Source organism: Sus scrofa, chromosome 15 (assembly GCF_054392235.1).
Source record: "Sus scrofa isolate SSC_HxYL_T2T_F1_AM1 chromosome 15, Sscrofa_HxYL_maternal_Yorkshire_Landrace_v2.0, whole genome shotgun sequence".
Lineage (NCBI taxonomy): Eukaryota > Metazoa > Chordata > Mammalia > Artiodactyla > Suidae > Sus > Sus scrofa.
The window spans coordinates 91112027-91135126 of NC_139397.1; the positions used below are offsets into that span (position 1 = coordinate 91112027).

The 23100-nt window shown below is 38.9% G+C and overlaps 1 protein-coding gene and 1 long non-coding RNA gene across 17 annotated transcripts in view; one reads left to right on the forward strand and one right to left on the reverse strand.

The window, feature by feature from the left end:
- MYO3B (myosin IIIB) overlaps positions 1-5352 on the forward strand; it is a 453696-nt gene extending 448344 nt beyond the window's left edge. For all 16 annotated transcript variants that reach the window (XR_014829525.1, XM_084999438.1, XM_084999439.1 and 13 more), the window contains 3 exons: positions 2147-2253; positions 2628-2674; positions 3483-5352. Coding sequence is in view for 15 of the 16 variants with exons in the window: in XM_084999438.1 (XP_084855564.1) it covers positions 2147-2253; positions 2628-2674; positions 3483-3621 (293 nt within the window). In the remaining variant the exon portion in view is untranslated. The remainder of the gene's footprint in view (positions 1-2146; positions 2254-2627; positions 2675-3482) is intronic.
- The window catches only part of LOC106506278 (uncharacterized), a 144957-nt gene that overhangs the window by 5827 nt on the left and 116030 nt on the right, over positions 1-23100 (reverse strand). The gene's annotated exons all lie outside the window — the stretch shown is intronic.

The following is a 23100-nucleotide window of genomic DNA, read 5'->3' on the forward strand; positions in this document are numbered from 1 at the left end:
TCTCCAGTGGATGCTCACACCAGCAACTTAAAGTCTAGACGCTTCTGTTCATTAATCTATGAATCAGGGGAGATAACATAAAAGAGCCTCACAACCTTGTTTTCTACCACATTCCAGAATATGGACTTCTCAAAACATATAGAGGTTGGTAGCTTGGAACTATCAGAATGTACCCATTCCAGATCTGGTTTCCTTATACTCTGAGGATGATGTCAGTACAAGAGGCTGAAGTCCTGTCCTCTGCACAGTCCTGAAGATATGCACCGAGGATGTCTCTTAAGGCTCCTGGAACCCTCTGCAGGCACCATCTGCTATGCTAATTAATATTTTTTCATAGGGAGTTCCCATTGTGGTTTAGCAGACATGAATCTGACTAGTATCCATAAGGATGAGGGTGTAATCCCTGGCCTCGGTCAGTGGGTTAAGGATCTGGCGTTGCCATGACCTGTGGTGTAGGTCGCAGACATGGCTTGGATCTGGCATTGCTGTGGCTGTGGCTCGGATTGACAGCTGTAGCTCTGATTAGACCCCTAGCCTGGGAACTTCCATATGATGCAGCTTCGGCCCTAAAAAGAAAAAAAAAATTCCTAGAGCTTGCTTTTACTCAGACCTTTGACTTTTTAGAAGAATTTTTTTATTTAGAAAGACAATGTGCTGTAGTTTTTTTTAAAATGCTAGAACAATAGGTAAGAAATCAAGGGTTGGGTTCCCACTCTTCCACTTGAACTGGGGTAACTCATTCAGCATTTATGGGCCTTGGTTTCCTTTTCTGAAAAAAAAAATGGGTATTTGGATTGTTCTTAAAGTCCTATATGGTTCTAATAGTCTTGTTTAAACATTGATAGGTTCCAATTTTTTAAAGATACAAAACTTCATATGTAGGAAACTGATCATTTGTTATTCATAATGATCCTTGCTGGGTCATTCTTCACTTAGAAAAGTCCCACAGAATTTCCTTGTATAGTTAAGAATCTGTAATGATACTGAGAACTGTATCTAGTCCCTTATGATGGAGCATGATAATGTGAGAAAAAATATATATATGTATATGTGTGACTGGGTCACCTCGCTGTACAGTAGAAAATTGACAGAACACTGGAAACCAGCTATGATGGAAAAAATAAAAATCATTATTTAAAAAAAAAAAAAGAATCTCTAATGAAATCAAACTGTAACTCCAAATACAAATCTCCAACTCTTTATTATAAATAGTTTATAATATACCTTTGGTCTAAGAAAATGTCATGTCTTCTCCAGACCGTGACATTCATGAGTAGTATTCTATGCACCTGTGCACACGTGTACACACACACACGTGTGTGTGGGGGGTATTGGCAAGAAGATAGAACTGCAGGAAAATAAGTCATGACTTCATTGGACACGTGGTTTCTTAATCTTCAGTGCGCTCTTGGTCCAGGATTCTGAATCAGGACTAACACGAAGAGGCTGCTCAATGAAATCACGCAGCCATCCTTTCCCCTTCTCCTTTACACTACCTCCAGAGACTGCACGGATCAGTGGCATTGTTCAAAGCATTTCAGAAAATACTAACTCAAGCCATTTTCCCTACAAAATGTATCCCACCGAAATGTTTGCTTCTTTTCTACCCAAGAGTGTATGTGCTCCAGATGTCTTTGAGCTCTCACTATAGGATGTGGTACAAACTGCCCAAGATTGCCATAACTAAATTATCTCACTAAAAGGGAACTCTCTGCTCTACAAAGGCTGACCACCAGCCTTTACTTCACCAGCATGGACAAACCAATTTGCTTTCTGTTACTTTTTTTTTTTTTTTTTTTTTTTTTCTGTATCCGTGACATGCACAAGTTCCTAAACCAGGGATCGAACCTGTGCCACAGTAGTGGCCCAAACCACATCAGAGACAACTTGACTGCTCACTTAGTTTAGAAAGATGAAGGCAGAGTTACCGACAGCTATTCTGCTGTCCTCTTTACACTTAGCAATCCATGTGTATGTGTGTGTGTGTGTTTAGGATGGTATTTCTCCTAGTTTCAGCAAAGCTCTATCATGCCCATTAAAATGGGACACAGTTTCTATGAAGTGCATTAATGTGATGAGCAATTTTATATTTAATTTTCCAAAAACCTCAGATGGTTTGCAGAAAAGTTTTGCTCTCTTGTTGCAGATTCAGAAAATGGTCTCGTACAGAAGCAGCGAATACCTCGCCGAAGATGTCAGCAGCCCAAAATGTTGAGTAGCCCTGAGGACACCATGTACTATAACCAGTTAAATGTGAGTTCAAAGTGGCCATAAAGCTGTTTCACTGGCTTTGTTTCCAGTTAATAATTCTGTTATTAATACCTGTTCCAGCCCCTCCAGCCCCACCCCCACTTTCTTATACTCTCGTCTTGAACATGTGCTTAGGCTCTTTATCTGTTGCTTTCATGTCAGGATGTCTGCCTTCACGGTGAATAATTGATGTGGTTTATCAAAGACGAGCAAGATGCATGCTTCATCAGGCTCACTTGAGCCCTTTGATCAAAAAAATTATGCTGTGACTTCTGATATTATCAGCATCTGCTTGCATTCAACACAAAATCACTTTGAATTAAAAATTAACGACTTGCTGCTTTGCTTTGACTGTGTGTTCTTGGCCCTCTCCACAGGGAACTCTAGAATATCAAGGGAGCAAGAGGAAGCCAAGAAAACTTGGGTAAATATCTGTCTTCTTAGTTCTAAGCAACTGTAAACAGAAGGGGTCCTTTGTGATATTACAGAAAATGCCAAACTTTCCAGAGAGGCTTCTAAAAATATGCAATGGGGATATCACACTATTGACACTGGAAACTACTTTTCACAGTAGCAAGTATTTACAAGACTCGAATCTATTCTGTCTGAAAAGACTGAAATTGCCACCAAAAGGCAAATGTTATTTCTCATAACTATCCCAGGGAATTGTACCTTCCTCATAATTCGAGACATGTATTGGGCTGTGTAAAACTCTCCCACAAATGAGAGCACTCCATGCAATGCAAATAGGTCACTTCCTCCACACTTCCCTGCCCCTGGGCCTTGGAGGTACACAAAGGAAGATTTCCCAGAATGGTTAGCCAGAGGACACCGAGGAGTTTGTGGCTGACTTGATTGTTAGTATCTGGATTGAGAATGGCAGCGAGGTAGGTAATGGGTACTAGTTTGAGAACTAGAGGAGGTCAGGAGGGAAACTTCTGAGTATTTACAGGGAACCAGACAAGTTAAGTCACATAAATCAAATTGCAATATAATCACAACATCCAGACACCACTAGGTTGGGTCCATTATTCGTGTATGACCCAGAGGTGAAAGTCTTTGTGGATCAGACCCAGTTCCTAAGTGCTAGGAAGCCCCGAGCTAGCCTAAGCTGCCCCCGACCCAGTGTTGTGACCCAACCTGGTTCCAGGTACTCACATAACTTGAGCTGCCCCATTGATAACTGGTGCCTTTGTTTTCTTCTCCTGCTGAAACTCTTTCCTTTGTTGCAGCCAAATCAAAGTGCTTGATGGGGAAGATGAATATTACAAATCTCTGTCACCTGTGGACTCTATCCCTGAGGAAGACAGCTCAGCCCACCCTTTCTTTTTTTCTTTATCCTCCAAAGGAGCATCTTTTGCTCAGCCCTGAGCTGTACGTCCTGCCCCCGCCCCCCCCCCCAGGTCCTGGTGAGGGTAAGAACTGTCGTGGTAACTCCCTGATGGTCATTTAATCAGAAAGCAGGGCAGTGGGATCAGCTTCTTTGGTCGTGTGGTCTGTGCCAGAGCCTTTCTGAACAATTTTCACATTCTGAACCATTTTTTCGTGCCTCCATCACCCTCCCCACATCTGCTTTGTAACCTGAGCTGTGCAACCCCTACTTTTCTCATTCCACGGGTCCCTGTGGGGCACTGAGCACACCTCCACTATAGCAGTGACAGTCATTCATGCCCCAGCGGCTAAGAGGGAAACACTCTCACTTAGGAACACATAAGACAGCTTTCTTCTTCGTACCATGTAGGTTCCACACAGAATCTGCCCCTGTGAAAATCCAGGAGTCCCTTGCCTCCTCGCCTCTCCTCTGCATCCCCTTCACCTTTGCTGGTCTTTTACAGCCCTCCCACCTCTCCCCGGGGTCAGGGCTCCCCTGCTGAGGACCACCATCCCGCCATCCCGGAGGCGTACCCTCAAAGTCTCTGAGGCCAGGATAATTTTTGATGCTGAGGGGGAGAAGCCCGAATCTTTCAGGTTCTTCCTATAAGGCAAATGAACCCCTCTCTTGCTAATTATTATGCTAGTAAAGCCTTTGTCTCTTTATTCCATCTTACCATCTCACCCCCCATCACCTTCGCAGTAAAAAGAAAGGAGTGAGACAGAAAGAAAATGTGGCCCTGCCAGAGTCCATGTCACATTGCTTTGTAACTTTGCATTCCCTGGTCGGCTGTCTCCATGAGGCTGTGAGTGCCTGGAGGGAAAGCATCTTATATGCACAGAGCCAGCCCAGTGCCTGGCAGGGGGTGGACATCCAATGAACGCCCACCCTTCAATGAGTGGAGAGACTTAGTTGCACAAATATATCTGACAAGAATTGTATGTGATGCAGGATTGCTCACTTTCCTTACACCATAAGCTCTGATTTTTCATTGAAGGTTGGGCTAGTCCTATTGTAATGATGTTATCCCTTATATTGTATTACTCAATATGATTTAATACAAGCCTTTTTTTGAGTAACTGCTCTGCAGAATGGCATGTGAAATTGTCGTATAAGGTCAAAACCTAACGAGACTCTCTCTCTAGAAAAGATGTTCTTAATATTCTTTTTACTTTAAACTATTTGGCAGCTATGCACATGGGAGTATCCAGATCTTGAGAAAAATAAACTTGAGGAAGTAGAAAAAAATTACCAGAATTTTAAAGGGGAGAGTTCTAACAAGCATTTTACAAGTGTAAGCAATGAAATGAAGCATTTAAAGATCTGCGAAATTATTATAAGAAAGAAGTGTAGAGAGCCAGTTGTTCAGTAAACTTTACTTTTTAAAAAATCAGTCTTGATTTATTTTCCAGATCTTCACCCCAAAGGTAGTATTCATGAAGTATGCAAATAGAGCAGAAGAAACACCAATGAATTTATTGTTTAAAAAAGTAGCACCTAGAATATGTAGATTTTTAATGTTTCTATTGATATAAGTGGTTTGGGGAATTTCACTTTTAGCATTGATTCATCTACTTTTGATTTGATAATATTAGCTTTTTAAACTGTTGAATATTAAGTGTTTGTAACTTCCCACTTGTCTGTGTACAATGTAATTTTATACCTGCCTTCTTTCTAATTAAACCATATCTATAAATAAAGTTGAAAAGTAAATAGAAGTAATTATAAAATCGCAGTTCAGAAGCTCTGTAATTACTGGTCACTGCCATAGCTATGGCTCCTAACAGTACTTTAGAAGCTGAAGCATAGATAGGACAGACGGTGCATATTATTCTTTGATTAGTCATAATGCTATAAACTCAAAGAGCACTTCCTAAATCAGTAGATGAGAAGGATGCAACCTGGAATCTCATAAATATCCTACTAGATGTATCAAGATAATATGCACATGGCAAAAACAAAACAAAAATCTAATAGTCTGGAGGGTTGGTAGTGGGAAGCAGCCTTGTTCTCTGTGCTCCAAACTTCATCCCTTTCCCAGAAGCCATCTTTTCTTTTATTATTTCTAATTTTCTAAATTTTATTGAAGTATAATTGATTTACAATGTTGTGATCGTTTCTGCTGTACAGCAAAGTGACTCAGTTACACATATATATACATCCTTTCTCATATTCTTTTCCATTATGCTTTGTCACAGGATATTGACTATAGTCCCCTCTACTCTATGGTAGGACTTTTTGTTTATTCAAATCCCATATATAATAGTTTGCATCTGCTAATCCCAAACTCCCAATCCTTCCCTCCCCCATCTAATTCCTTTTATGGTTTTCATTATGTCTCTGAATAATTTGATTCTATGTGCTTGATTTATTGTTTTAGACAAAATCTACTCCCCTCCTTTATGAAAGATGTGCATTTATCTCAGTTTCTCCTCCCCTCTCTCTTACTTCTTCAATGCTTACAATTTTGTGTTTAAATTTTTTGTTACCTTTTAGACAATACATTATGTAATTAAACGTCTATATTTGTGCCATTGACTTTAGATAGTATCTCTATGAGGGATACCTCATATGAAGAAAACCAGCATGCTGAAGGGTAATGTCAAGAGCAATGGAATAACATCCCTGGACAAAATAGGAGTAATTCTGAGAATAGAACAGGTTTTCTTTAAAACTTCATTGTAAACCATTGGTGTTCATGTTCTAAGCTGCTGTTTCTTCCTCCATTTTGGTTCATCTGCAGATATGCTTCCATCCATTTTTTTTAAAACTTAATTTTTTAAATATAATGCATATACAGAAAAGGGCACAAATCAGAAGACTCAGTTCAATAAGGTATCAGAAAGTATCTCTAAGGAGTTCCCATCGTGGCTCAATGGTTAGCGAATCTGACTAGCATCCATGAGGACGCAGGTTTGATCCCTGGCCTCTCTCAGTGGGTTAAGGATCTCAGATGTGGCTCAGACGTGGCGTTGCTGTGGCTATGGTGTAGTCTGGCAGCTATAGATCCTATTCGACTCCTAGCCTGGGAATCTCCATATGCCTCGGGTGTGGCCCTAAAAAGCAAAAAAAAAAAAAAAAAGAAAATATCTCTAAACTACTTCCATGTCAAGAAGAGAACATTGTCAGCACTCTAGAAGCCTCCCTCTTGTCTGTCCTTTCTGTCGCCTGCCTCCCAAAGGCAGGCACTCTTATGAATTTTCTGGTAAACTCTTCCTTGACTTTCTTTATAGTTTTATCATTACATGTCTCCCTAAACACCATAGATAGGTTTTGCCTCTTAAAGGTAGGTTTGCAGAACTGCATATAAATGGTGTAATATAGTATGTAATTTGGAAGGTCTTGTTTCTTTTATTCAGTGTTATATTTCTGAGATTCATCTGTGTTGTGGGATGTAAATGTAGGTCATTCATTTTCATGACTGCATAGTATTCCTGTATATGAATATGCCATAATTGATTTACCTATTCTACTTTCAATAGTCAAATATGACTTGGTTCCAGTCTGAGGCTATTTTGCAAATTGCTACTACAAACATTGTATATGCCTTTTAGTGTATGTTTGCATGCATTTCTTTTTTTCTTTTTTTTTTTTTTTTTTGATATTTCTTGAGCCGCTCCCAAGGCATATGGAGGTTCCCAGGCTAGGGGTCCAATTGGAGCTGTAGCCACCAGCCTACGCCAGAGCCACAGCAACGCGGGATCCAAGCCACGTTTGCAACCTACACCACAGCTCCCGGCAACTGTGGATCCTTAACCCACTGAGCAAGGGCAGGGACCGAACCCGCAACCTCATGGTTCCTAGTCGGATTCGTTAACCACTGCGCCACGACGGGAACTCCTGTTTGCATGCATTTCTGTTGGCTACATACCTAGGATTAGAATTGTAGGATCCTTAGGTATGCATACCTTCACTTTAATAGGTGGTGGCAAACTGTTTTCCTAAGTGATGGTACCAATTTATAATCACACCTACAGTATAAGAGTTCTCCCATTGTTGTACATTCTCAGCAACTCCTGCTGTTATCAATTGTCTTCATATGGGCATTCTGATGAGTATATAGTAGAGTCTCACTGTGATTTATGGCTCACATACCACTGACTAATAATGATATTGAACACATTTGTATATGTTTGGTGGCCATTTTAGATATCTTCTTTTGTTACATGTTGTTTTGTTTTGTTTTGTTTGCTTTTTTAGGGCCGCACTTGTGGCATGTGGATTTTCCCAGGCTAGGGATCAAATTGGAGCTGCACCTGCCAGCCTATGCCACAGCCAGGGCAATAGCCATGTAGGATCCAAGCCATGTCCCCAACCCACACCACAGCCCCTGGCAGCACCAGATCCTTCAACCACTGAGAAGGCCAGGGATCAAACCCGCATTCTCATGGATCTTAGTTGGGTTCATTACCATTGAGTCAAAACGGAAACTCCAGTCCATTTTTAATTGGTTAACTATTTTTTCTTTTAATTTGCAGAAATATATTATATTTTGCTAGCTATCTGTGTTGGGAATAATTCTTCCACAGGGTGGCTTGCCCTTTCTCTTAAAGTGTCTTTTGATTGAAAAAAATTATTGTAATTTTAACATAGTACAACTTATCAATCTTTTCCTTTCTGATTAGTGTTTTTCTATAGCCTGTTAAGAATCTTGTACTCCAAGGTCAAAAAGATATTTGCCTTTAACATCTTCTGGAAGCGTTATTGTTTTGCCTTTCACATTTAGATCTTCAACCCACATAGAACTGACTTTGTGAATGGTGTGCAATAGAGATCAATTTTCAGGTTTTCCTATAATAGATATTCAGTCATCTCAGCCACATTCAGTAAAAAAATCCACCTTTTTCCTACTGCTCTAAATTACTACCATTTAGGAGTTCCCATCATGGCTCAGTGGTTAATGAATCCAACTAGGAACCATGAGATTGCAGGTTCAATCCCTGGCCTTGCTCAGTGGATTAAGGATCCGGTGTTGCTGTAAGCTGTGGTGTAGGTGGCAGACGTTGCTTGGATCTGGCATTGCTGTGGCTGTGGCATAGGCCAGATCTGGCATTACTGTGGCTCTGGTGTAGGCCAGTGGCTACAGCTCCAATTAGACCCCTAGCCTGGGAATCTCCATATGCCATGGGAAGTGGCCCTAGAAAAGGCAAAAAGATAAAAGGTAAAAAATAAAAAAATAATAAACTACTACCATTTATATAAATCAAATACTTAAGTGCCTATTTCCACATTCTGTATTCTGTTCCATTGACCTATCTGCTATCCTTACCTTAAATACCATACCTTTATAATAGGTCTTGGTATATAGAAGAGAAAATCTTCCAATCTTGTTTTTCTTCTCTGAGACACCCATGATTAGTTTGGTCCCTCTACATATTATAGAATTAAATAATCAGCTTCTGGAAAAAAAAATCCTGTTGGGATTTCTTTGGAATTCTTGAGTCTATAAGTCAATTTGGAGGGAATTATCATGTATATACAGTATTGGATTTTTCAATCCATAAACATGGTATAGCCTTCTATTTATTTAATTATTCCTTCTCTTCTCTCAATAGTGATTATAACCTTATGTGAAAAATATGACACATATTTTGTTTTATTCCTATGTACCATATGTAATTTGATATTATTAAATTTTTTTCTATTTGTTGCCTACTATAGAATAAATATGTGTCCTATAAAATTTATATGTTGAAATCTAATTCCCAATGTGATGGTATTTGATGGTGGAGCCTTTGAGAAGTGGCTAAGTCAAGGATAGAGCCCTCATGAATGGGATTAATGTCCTCATAAAAGAAACTCCCAAAGTGCTTGCTTGCTTCTTCTGCCATATAAGAACATAGTGAAAAGATGGCTATCTATGAACCAGGAAGCAGACTTTCACCAAACACCAAATCTGCCAGCACTCTAATCTTGGACTCCCTGGCTTCCAGAATTGTGAGAGATAAATTTCTGTTGTTTAAGCCTCTCTATGATATTCTGTTATAGCCAACTGAACAGACTAAGACATTGTCCTTGTATGTAAATACAACTGATACTTTGAACTTGAGGCTCATCCACTTTGCTAAATTTGTTCATTAATTCCAATAATGTATCTGTAGATATTTTTGGATGTTCTACATACACAATTAGGCCCTCTGGAAATAACTATAGACTTTTTCTTCCTTTTCAGTATTTATACTTGTTTTTTCTTATCTTCCTACCTGTTTCAATTAGCTGTTAATGCACTGTAAACTACCCAAATCAACACATATTTCTGAAAGTAGATGGGCAAACTAAGTATCTCTGTTGATTTGAGCTAGTCTTGCCAGGGCGCACTTGTGTATCTGCAATTAGCTGGAGATCGGCTTAGTAGCTCTGCTGATATTGGCTGTATTCCTCATATATCTAGAGCCACAACAGGGCCAGCTGGGCTAACTTAGTTCTATTCAGTATAGTCTCACCCTTCAATTTGCTGTTATCTCCAGTGGCAGTGGCTGTCTCCAGAAAAAAGGGAGAGAGTGCACTCTTAAGGCTAAGAACTGGCATATAGTCAATATCACCACATTCTTTTAACCAATATCACCACATTCTTTTAACAAGTCCAGCCCAGATTCAAGACGTATATAAATAGAATCCATCTCTTGATGGGAGGTGCTACAAAGTTATGCTGCAACAGGCACAGGTACAGGGAGAAATAGAAAACTGGAATCATTTTTGTAACCAATCTGCCACACTGCCCTGACTAAGATTTCCAGTACAATGTTGATTAGGAGGGTGAATAGTAGGATTCCTGTCTTTTTTCCCAATTTCAAAGGGAAAACTTTCAGTATTTTACTGAATATTTGCTGTTCCTTTCTATTACTAAAAAGTTTTTTTAATATAAATGGGTGTTTGATTTGTCAAAAACTTGGTTTTTATGTATTTAAATAACCTATGATTTTTCTCCTTTAATTTGTTAATGTAGTGAGTTATGCTGGTTTTCTAATGTGAATCAACCTTGCCTTCTTGCAACACAAACAACTCTATCATGTTGTATTATCCTTTTACATACTACATCTTTGATTTGTTAATTTTTAAAAATTGTTTGTAGTTATGCTCATGATAAAATTAGCACATAATGTAAAATTTTAATTCTCATAATATTGAATTTGTCTTTCTTTGGAAGAATTCATATAAAAATGACATTAATTCCTTCTTAAAACTTTTTTTAGTTCACCTAGGGAGTTATTTGTACCTACAGTTTTTTATAAGGGAAAGTTTCAACTATGGATAAAATTCCCTTAATAACATGACTATTTATTTTCTATGTCTTCCTGTGTCAGTTTTGGTAGGTTTTATTTTTCAATAAATTTGTCCCTTTCTTCCCATTTCTTCTACATTTTCCAATTTGGTTAGAATTGTTCAAAATGTCTCAGAAAATATTTTTAATATTGTAGACTCTATAATAAGTTCCCCCTTTTTCATTTGTGATGGTGATAATTTTGTTCTCTCTCTTTTTCCTTAACTAGTCTTGTCAGGCCTGTCAATTTTATTATCTTTCAAGGAAAACAACTTTTGATTTTTCATCTCTTTTTACCTATTTTATCTGTTTCACTGACTTTTACTCTTATATTTATTATACTTATTATATATTTTCTTTGATATAATTTGCTGTTATTTTTCCTAACTTCTTAGGATTTTAAGCCTTCCTTTCTAATATGTTCATTTAAACTATAATTTTCCAAGTAAGAAATTAGTAGCAACCATGAAAGTATTTTTATTTGAGGGGGGGGCTCAAAATGTTTTCAAATATTTATTCCTCTTTTGATCTTTTTAATTGAGATTTTCAAATTTTTATTTATTAATTCATAAACATACAGAGATTCTTTTTGTTGTTGAGACTAGCATAATTGTGTTATGGCTAGAGAACAATTAAGTATGGTTTGTTGAGGCTTTATGGCCCAGCATTTGATTTTTTTTTTGATAAAACTTTATAAATATTGCATATATACTTAAACATTAAGTGCATCCTGCAGCTTTCTTTTTTTTTTTTATTTTTTTTAGGGCCATGCCTGTGGCATATGGAGGTTCCCAGGCTAGGGGTCAAATCGGATCTGTAGCCGCCAGCCTACACCACAGCCACAGAAGTGCCAAATCCAACCTGCATCTGTGACCTACACCACAGCTCACGGCAATGCTGGATCCTCAACCCACTGAGTGGGGCCAGGGATCAAACCTGCATCCTCGTGGATACTAGTCAGATTCATTTCCACTGAGCCACAATGGGCACTCCCCCTCTGCAGCTTTCAATGTATGCACAGTAGGTCAAGCTTGGTAATTGTCATCTTCCCCATACTTACTGATTTTTTGACTGCTTTTTCTATTGGTTTTTAAGACAGGTATGTTAAAATCTCCCACTATGATTATGAATTTGTCTATTTATCCTCTTATTTTTATCAGTTTTCTTTTTTTATATATTTTAAGGCTATGTTACTAGGTATATACACACATTTTATCATTCTCTTGTAGAGAGAATTATGATATGCATCCTTGACTTATCAAAATCTAACACTACTTGTATTACTTACACTCTCTTCTTAGATAATGTAAGAATCCAAAGACCTTAAAACACTATCTACAATCTCTCTCTCTCTCTCACTCTCCCACTCTCTCTCAATCTATCTACATTATATATTCTACATTATATATTATATATAATACATATTATATTATATATTATATATAATACATATTATATTATATAATATATATATATATATAATCTATCTACATTTATATATTCCTCCTTAACTATATTGCCACTATTATGGTGTATCTAATTTCATATGTATTTTATGTCCCAGAAGACACTATTATTATTGCTTTTATTTATCTTCATTTCTTCCCACATCTCTGACCTTCTCTTCTGAAATCTGTTTCCTTCTGCCTAAAGACACTCTTTAGTGTTTCCTTAAGTGTGAGTCTGCTGCAATAAGTTTTTATTTAACAGCCAATATATTTATTTCACCATAATTTTTGAAAGATATTTTTGATAAGTGTAGAATTCTATATTGGCAGTTATTTTTTCTTAGAACTTTAAAGGTAGCACTTTATCTTCTGATTTTCATTGTATCTGTTGAAAGATCAGCTGTTAAGCCACACTGTTGATCCTTTTAAGGTAATCTGTCTTTTACCCTGACTGTATTTAAGGTTTCCATTCTTTGGTTTCTAGCAGTTTTACTGTGATGTGGTTCTCATTCATGTTTTCTAACTGTCTTGGTTGTTATTTATTATTTGCTGGAAATTATACTTGTAGAATTGTTTGTAAAGAGAATTTGAGGCCCAAGATGGTAACTGTCTTTCTCCATAAAACAATGATGTTTGCTGGGAGCATGAATAAATAAGGACTTCTTTAATCCAACTTCGAGCCTGGGATGGTTGGAAATGGACCTGAAGTCCCTTTGAGAGCAGTCTGCTTCTGGTTCACTATCTGCTGGAGAGGAGCTCTTAGTAATCCCAAGTCAGAGTATGTGTGTGTATTGGGAGTTAGGTGTTTAAGACTCCAACTTTTGTCCCCTTGGCCCCACACTGCTAAGCCTAAGAGCTTCTTAGTTGCCTCTTCTGGAATTGGCACATGTCTCCCAGAAAAAAGTTGCCCCAGTGCTGAACTGTCCTCTTGCATTTCTGTCATCTCCTGGACCTTGGTTCAGTATGTATGTATGTCTTCACTTTCTTGCTAGCTTTCCAGTGCCTTCAATCAGGTATATTTTAAATCTTGTCTTAACTTACTATTTGGCTTTAAAGAAAGGTAATTTTGAATTATCTAGTCATTTACTACTGGAAGCAGTTATCTTCTCTCCATCTCCATCTTCCAGAAATATGTTAAAAAATATTTTCCTTTGATGATTCTTTCTTCTAGTCTCATTATTTTGAGCTTATTCTTTTTAGTTCCTCTTTACTGACATTTGCATGAGGTCTTGGGAAATAAGAGATACACATGTGTGCATGCTACATGTGCCACGTTGTAACCTGTCCTGCTTAAAATTATTTAAATGATTTTAAATCACTTACAAGTATTAGTATTTGAACTATTATTTTTATAACAGCCTATTTAGATATAATTCACATACTATACAATTCACCCTTTTAAAGTATACGACTCAATATATTTGAACAATTATTAAGAATAAATGATTTGTTCTACACCTCATGGCTAACTTCCAGATATTACTATTTTAAGACGCTATTGTTGAACTGATCTAGGAGCTTATAATATGGAAAGAGAGGTATGACATATGCGTAAATATTTACTAGGAAATAGCAGAGTAAGTTATATCAGGGGAGGAAGCATAAAGGAAGGTTTCATGAAGGAATCAGTATTTATCCTGAATCTTGAATGGTGGGTAGAGTAAAGGTGGGCTGAGACAGGACAAGCTGGCATCCCATAGAGTGAGACTCAAGGGCTGCTGCCAGCCCTGAAAGTGAATTAGGAAAAAATACCTCCACTCCCCATCCCAAGCACCCTTGTGCAGTCAAAAGTGTCCTGGAAGAGCTCAATTAGTCTGATGCAGCAGGAAAATTCAGGTCCTGTTCTGGTTCTATTAGAGCATAGAACAAATACAAAAGGTAAAACTGGAAACGTTGGATTATGGAGAACTTTGAATGCTGTGCTAAGGTGTCTCTGTAGTCTACTGGGCAGAAAGAAACCATTGGGGACTTTGTTCAGAGCACTGCCTTAAACAGAGCTGGGGTTTTGTAAGAGCTTGTTGGCAGTCTTGTGAAAGGGACAAGTGAGGCAAGATCAGCCAGAAGACTTAACCGGTATTTCAGCAAAAGTCAACCAAGACCCGAGCAAGAGTAATGGACAGAGACTAGAAAGGGGTATGAGACCAATAACTCCAGCCAAAATATCACTTGTGTACTGGGTGGCAGGGGGTGGGGAAGGATAAATTAAAGATGACCAAATGTAGAGGAAATGAGTTAAGATCTGAATCTTATCTATGATTTATTAACTGGATGTCTGGGACAGTCAATTTAATTTCCTGTGGCAGCAGACTTCTTCTCCAGAAATGTAATAGGAAAAAGAAGCATAATTCAAGGAGATGATAGGATTGTCCACATTTTCAAGATGAAAACAATCAGAAGCTGAAGAGAAGGATCAGGATTGAGGTTTAGATCGAAGATGAGAGAGATTAAATTTTTTTTTTTTTTTTTTTTTTTTGTCTTTTTAGGGCTGTACCCATGGCATGGCACATGGAGATTCCCAGGCTAGGGATCTTATCAGAGCTACAGCTTCTTGCCTACACCACAGCCACAGCAACACCAGATCCGAGCTGCATCTACAACCTACACCACAGCTCACGGCAACACTGGATCCTTAACCCACTGAGCAAGGCCAGGGATCGAACCCTCAGCCTCATGGTTCCTAGTCAGATTCGTTTCCACAGCACCACGACGGGAACTCCAGAGAATTTTTTCTTCATTCACACACTCTTGTGGTTTTACTGGGCCACAGATAATTCAAAACAAAAGAAGGGAAACAAAAATAAAACAATAGACGTCTGACTGCCATTCACCCTACAGTGTTAAAAAAAAGAAAATATTTTTTATCAATTAACATTCCTTTGACAACTTTAGATGGGTGGATATCACTTGCTAGTCTTAGAGACATCAAAATGATATGTCATTGCCTTGTATACACAAACGTTAGTTTTGGAACCGTAAGAAGGCTTCAGAAATACCTAAGCCAATCTATTATTTTTATGGATGACAGAGCAGAGGTTGAGTATCTTGCCCAGGGGTCACACAATGAGTTCATAATAGAGTAAAGACAAGTACATGGATCAGTTTATTCGATGTTCTGGGCTTTCCGTACCAAACTGTCACTTCCCAGTGATATCATGCTACTTAGGGCCTGCCTCATTTGTACATAGAACAGACAACTTAGGAAAAGAGATGGTCTTTGCAAAACCATTTCTCTAACTCTCCCAATATGTAAGAGGTTGATCCCAGACCTTGTGCCTTGCAAGCACTCCACGGATATTTCCAGATATCATCTGAGGACCTCTAAAGCCAGTATTGAAATTTAAATATGCAATGCATTTATTTAATGCAATTTCACTGGCATTCTCCTATGGAATCTTCACACCAGCTATGTTAAGTAGGTGAGAAACATAAATGGAAAGTTCAGGAAGATTACCTCACCTGACCTGGGTCAGAGAGCTAGGAGGCCGAAGCAGTATGCAGATCCATGGGTGTCAGAGTCCTAAGCCATGCTCTTTCCAGCAGCCAAGCAGCCTGCCTTTCAGTCCTTTATGGAACATGGATAGTTAAATGACAATCTGCCTGGAGCCAGCTAACCAAAACCCAGCTTAATATAAATTGTGCTGATGCTTTCATGTAATATTCATCTGAGAATAGTATGTGCCAAGTCCTGTGTTTTACCCCTAATGCTCCATTCAGTCTTCACAATAACCTGTTAGATCTATGTTATCAACATTAGTAGCATTTTTACAGGAAACTGGGGTGTGAAAATGTCCAGTGGGGCTCAATGTGGCACAAATGGAAAGAAATTTGAAGCCTTCAGACAACTCTTGGCTTATGAAATACGAAATTACCAGAGGCCTTGAGGCAGTTCAGAATAACTTTGGCAGGGATTTGCAGAGAAACTGCTGATTTCTTGGTGAAAGTTAACAAAGCAAAGGGAAAATGATGGTGACCTAAGCCATCTTTTACCCCAAAGAAGAGTGCATAAATTTTTGTCACACTCTACACTTTATTTTTTTATTTATTTATTTTTTATTTTTTTATTTATTTTTATTTTTTATTTTTGCTTTTTAGAGCCACACCTGCAGAGTATGAAAGTTCCCAGGCTGGGGGTCAAATTGGAGCTGCAGCCACCTGCCACAGCCACAGCCACACCAGATCTGAGCCACATCTGCAAGCTGCACTGCAGCTCACGGCAACACCAAATCCACAGTTTACACTTTTGTTGTGATCAGTTACTCAAATGAGCTAACATCTGAGAGCTGGTCCTGAAACAGGGAACCAGGAAAAATAAGTTTTTTGATCGATGGGCAGTAACAAGTCTGGAGCATGTCGTGCAAAGGCAGCTGTAGGCAATAGTTCTGACTGTTAGAACCTAAACTAAAAAACCCTGTCAATTATCCAACAGTTATACAAACATAACTCTAAATTCACAGTGTCTTTGTTTTCAAAAGTTTTTCATTAGAAATAACATGCTGTTCCCGTGTCACATCATTTTTGGTTAACAGTCACTTCTGTTTTCTTTCATAGAACATTTAGACTGAAAAAACTCAAGAATAAAATTCATCAGATTTTTACCTCAGTTATTTAGTATTTGATATCCAGGTAGTAAAATAAATAATGTAGACTTGCTTAACTGTTGACATGCGGGAATGTTTGTAATGGTGGCCATGCAGGAAAATGGCATTTTTCAAGGCGAGTGATTGACACAGCATAGCCTATGGGCCATATCTGGTCCACAGCCTCATTTTACAGATGGTTTTCTTGGTGCACAGCCACACTCATTCATTTACAGTAATATTGCCCATCGCTGCTTGTACACTGTAATGGCAGCATTAGGTAGTTATTGCAAAGTTATAATTTATGGCCCACAAAATCTAAAATATTTACTGCCTAGCCCTTTGGAGAAAATGTTTGCCGACCCTGCTCTAGACTGTTAGAGAAATGGAGGGAAAACTTTTTTCTAACCATTTTCCAACCATTCTGAAACAGGGAAACCAAATAGGTTTGGCCTAGTGAAAAATCCTTGGACGAAAAAAAAACCTAGTCATATGGTTATTGTCCTTTTTCTTTTAAGTTGCATGATTAATACTCTAATATATAAATGGGACAATGGAATATGGGCCTTATTGATCATTAACTGTGGGAAGAAGGAAGACAGTATGCCACACTTAATGGCTCACCAAATACCCTTCAAAAAAAGAGGGGAAAACATATGATTGAAGGGGCCAGAGAGGGAAGGAGCTGGGAGAGAATCCCTTCAAAGCTGTAGTTTCCTCATCTGTCCAGCGAGGGCCCTGAGCCTCTCCATAGGGCCCAGGCCTGGGTTTCCAAGGACCCTCAATCGGTAGCTTCCTGGGCTTTCCCTGAGCCAGCACAAAATCCCAAGACTTTATGTCGCCAAAGCCAGCATCCTACATTCACTCACAGATTTGGCTGTGTTCTGGAATCCTGCCATCCACCACCATCAGCCACGGAAGCACCTATGCAGTAGACTGGGTCTCTCCGGGTACTTACTACTATTCTCGCATCTTTAGTTTGTGTATGTCTGATATGTCTGGGCGACTTAGCAACTTTTTAAAAACTATTAGCAACTTTACATCTTTTTGCCAGTATTTATACATACAAGCTAGATATGACAAGACACAGTTCTCATCAAATACTATAAGGCCTCAGCAGGGTATGTCTGGCAATAAGCCTTAATAACTAACTGCAGAGTAACCTATGCATTTCGGACCAGGTTAGTTTCTTGTTGTATGTGGTGGTAATTATCTCAACAGAAGCAAAATCATTTAGTGAAGAAATATTCGAGAGGTGGTTGGGTTTTTTTTCTGGCCATGCTCGCAGCATGTGAAAGTTCCCAGACCAGGACTTGAACCTGAGCCACAGTAGTGACCAGAGCCCTTGCAATGACAATGCCAGATCCTTCATCCACTGTGCCATAAGAAATTTCCATGTTTGAGAGATTTAATCGGAAAGGTATAAAAGCACTTGGTTCAATTACCGTCTTCACTGGGGTTCACTTTTTCCCCCTGCAAATAGGAAAGGAGAGGGAGAGTAGGTGTCGCTGATGTTAAAAATTAGTCTGGATTTTGTTTCTTGTCTTTCCTGACCCCTCCCCCACCGCCATCTGAAGATTGGAGCCATCACGATGACCCGCCACACTGAAGGTATCATTAGGGATAAAAGGATAGGGACAAGGTCATGATTAATTTTTATTATTATTTTTGTCCTTTTAGGGCTGCACCTGCAACATATGGAAGTTCCCAGGCTAGAGGTAGAATCGGAAGTGCAGATGCCAGCCTACCCACAGCCATAACAACAAGGGATCCCAGCCACCTCTGCAACCTATACCACAGCTCAGGGCAACACCGAATCCTTAATCCTCTGAGAGAGGCCAGGAATGGAACCCATATCCTTGTGGATACTAGGCAGGCTTGTTCCTGCTGAGCCATGATGGGAACTCCAAGATCATCATTTATAAATAGAAGCACAACTCCCTGACCATGATATTGTAAGCTCCAGTTGATCAAGTTATATCTTGGCAATTTCCATGTATAATTCATTTCTTCAGGAGAAACCAATCCTATGATAACAGCACATGTTCTGTGCACTCTGTCAGCTGGCAATGGTTTGTTTTGGTAAAGAGGCCATATCACTAAGACACTTACAGAACCAGATTCAGAATATCTTAGCAATTGATTCTTCTCTTTGGTGATCCATTGTCATTTTTAAGCCATGCAGACAGACTGATACTGGATTTCAGGACTTATAGACTGAAAAGTGAAAAAGTTCATTCTTTGTCTGAACAATGTGGTCTATGGTACAACAGTCATCATTTAGCTTTTTCCGAGTAACATCAGCATGTTCCCCAAGTCTCAGGAGGACAGAGTTCAGACTGAAACCTTCACTTATCAGTCTTGTGTCTCGGGTGTGTAGACATAGCTTGATACCATGACTCATAGGAAGAAAAGGGGAACGCCTTTAACAAATAGAATAACTGCTTGCTAAATTAAATCTCCCCAACTGAGAGTATATAGGACTTTCCGTGGTTCAAGTAAAATTCCCGCTGAACTGTCAAAATGTTATTCACGAGGAACAAGAATCTGATTAACTTTAGTGGCTTTTCCAAATGAAGTGTTCAGGAAAATAAGACCTGTCCTCAAAGCCTGAATGTAGCAAACCAGTCTCCATTCTCATAAAGAAGCGTGTTTATATGTTTGCAGTATAAGTCTGCTATGAATTATAGTGCTTTTATCAGTGACAGCTTTTCTTATTGGAATCCATTTTATATCAGATGGTAATACTTTATATTGAATAAGGTATGCTTTTCTTTTGAAAAACTATATAGTTTAGGCCTTATAAAAAGCCAGGCCATCCACAGCCCATAGATACACCCATTCTAAAGTAATGATATTTACCTTCACTAGTGCCATTATATGAAACAGTGTAGAACAGCACAAGTGTTTAAGCATGTGGTCCACAAGCTGAAAACTATGTGGAAACATTTGGGAAAAGAACATGAAAAATTGGGGGGGAAATAAAATGGGTGCTTATCCCTAATTCCTAATAGTGAACATCCTTCTCTTTGGACTTTTCTGTGTTACTGGATAAGAGGAGAGAGATCAAGGTGAAAATAACAAGGAATAAGAACAGACAAGGCTAAGATGAAAGAAAGTTTGCCAACCACCTGCCAGATGGGAAAATCCTTACAATCCATGAGCATCTGAATTGCCCAGGATTTTTTTTTTTTAATGGAGAGGTGTAAGCTGTACCTAGAAGATAAATTGTCTGAGTCTCAAACTCAAAAAAAAAAAAATCTCTAAGACCACCTAATGTTATTTTTTGAATGTATGAATACATACATGTCCGTTTTTACTTTATAATCTGAACTAGAGAAAATTTACTGCAGCTTTATTATCCAGGCCTCATTACCTCATGGTTAATTAGCTAACATTTGTAAAGTGCTTTGAAGATGAAAAGCATCATATAAATGCTAAGAATTATTAAATAATATGAGAGGAAAATCATAAAATAGCTACATTGTTAACATTAATTTGTATTTTATCTTTTCTTATTATCTGCTCCCTAGCACTTGACATTTGAGGCTGAACTATATATACAGGCTGGGGGAGTTGCCACGTTTATCATAGCCGTGGGTGGTAGTATTAACCTCGCTCCAAATTAATACTCGCCTCAAAATGAGTCCTCGAGTGGAAATAAGTTAACCATCCAGAGAGATCTGCACTTACACTGGTCGGGGTTTCACTAGCGAAGCCTACATTTTGTCCCCTCCAATAGTTAAAAGGAAAGCTGTATTAATTCAGAAGCAATTAATAAACATGTCTGTTTTAGTCAAAACAATGCAAAATACTAATGATTAGTATTTCGGCCGAACCATTTGGGTGTGAAACATATGATTCTCCCTTCCACCCCCTGTCTGGCTGCAGATCCCGCAGCTGAATAGCTTAGGACAGTATATTGTGTAGTGCTGACTGTTCCCTACTTTTTGCTGTCATCGAAGCGAGTTAAGCTTTTCTCGAAGCTGCATTTCCACTCCTTGTCATCGCACCTCCTCCTCCCCCAGTCCTAAATGGACAGAAGGACAGACGCAGGCAAACCTGCCCTGGAAAGTCTTTGGCAGCCTGCCAGCGACTGATCTACCAGGAAGGAAAAGCTATCGTCAAATAGCCTTCAAATATGCTGTATCATGAAATCTTTCAATAAAACGGACAATACTAGATCAAGTACATGCAAAGCATTTGCAAAGCATTTAATTGGGTAAAGGCAAGTTCTCGTCACAGCAGCGTCCTTATTGTAAAGACAGCTTCAGTCATACGAAAGTTAATCCCAAGTCCTGTTACAGGAAACTCATCCTTATTAAAGTAACATTAAGTGCTCCCTTTTTATTGATCTTCCCCTTCAGCTTAATGATAGAAACTTACTGATGTTTTAATAATAACCTCACAAGCTTTATCTCATCTTACTTTGCCTTGATACTAAAAGATGCAGTGGAAACTAACTTAGCATAAACATTTTGCAGATGTCTTTAAAGGCCAGGGGGAGGTGGGGAGGGGGGGAAGATTCAATTGAGCTGCGTGTTAACAAAGATGGCTGAAAAACTAAAAGATAAAAGGGAGGCTCCAGTGTGAACATCAAAGAATTGTTAATGACGAGAAATACCATTAGGGTTAGCATCTCTTTTGTTTCAACCCTCTCACACCTGCAATGTGTGGTGAGCTAAGCCTTTGTTCCAAAATCTGAATTACCTCCATTAGCATTTATAGAAAAATGGTTGCAACACAACAGAAACGTACTTTTGGCTCTCCCCTTTTGCTTGAAAAGTCAGAAATTGGGTGTCTGTGGGTTTTCTCCTAGTTGCCGGGTGTAACTATAGAGACTAGAGAGGTGTAAGGTAATGGTTGCAAATAAGCTTGGTTGAAATGTGAGAATAGCTTTGTAGCTAAAAAAAAAAGGGAGGCAATAGAAGCAACACGGAGAAGCACACATAAGCAGCTCAGGCATGAGCAATAGCAAAATCAGAGCGTGAAATTCAGATTAGCCCTCCCCAGGCTGTGAGAGGAAGGGGGTATTGCAAGGCTTGGCATGGCTAAAGGTGTAACCTGTTTTATTTGGCCCCTGAAAAATTTTAACAGATGGTGGGACCAGCTGTCTTTTTCAGCCATTTAATAAACTCTTCGGTGGTAACAGTTTGGAAAGTGGGGGTTTTTTGTTTTAGGCCAGAGGAGAAAATAAAGAAATCTGTCCCAAATTGTCTTTGCCAAGTAGTAAAGCCTGGAAACATTGTGAAAAGTTAAAGGGGAAACATCAAATCAACTGTCTTATTGCCATTGTCTCTTTTAAGGAATTTGTTCAAAAAACCAATTCCTCTCTGCCAAATTAGATGACTAGCTACCAGCAAAATATATTTTGTATCAGTACTTTTCCCTAGGATTGTGTCCTTATCTGGGTTTTTCATTTTAGTCTTTCAAAAAAACCTGCCTGGCTATTGTGTTTAATGCTCATTGACAAAAAACACTTTAAGGCAACTACGCACAGCATTACAAAAAGAAGCAAACTGAACATTTATTAGAAGTTAGCACTCATAGGCAGTAAATACTATGTTATGTCACAATGAACCTGGGGGGGGACTTTACATCACTGGTCTAGAATGACACAGAATCCTCCTGATCACATCGCGTACATCACAGAGCACAGCTCCAGACCTCAGGGAATGGGAACAATGTTCAATGTCAAGTTTTCAGGGCAGGACCCGAGAGATTTTGCTTTTGTGCCTCAAGTGTTTTGTAAAATTGGCCCTTTTTTCCCCCCACTGCATAGCACCTCTCAATTATGGGAGAGAGTTTATTGACAAAGCATCTCCCTGGATTGTCTATAAGCACAACCCACCCTTTTCACAAATTTCCGTGATTCCTGGCTGAGGAACAGCCACTTCAATTCGACAAAGCTTTATTCTGTCCATAGACCTATTATAGCTTCTAGAGGGTTTGTCTCAAATAAACTGCAACAATAAAATACAAACTCATATTAAATTAGGAGAAATGAGGAGGTCCTGTTGTGGTTCAGGGAAATGAACCCGACTGGTATCCATGAGGTTGTGGGTTCATTCCCTGGCCTTGCTCAGTGGGTTAAGGATCCAGTTTGGCCGTGAGCTGCTCTGACTCAGCCCCTAGCCTGGGAACTTCCATATGCCATGGGTACAGCCCTTAAAAATAGGATAAATAATAGAC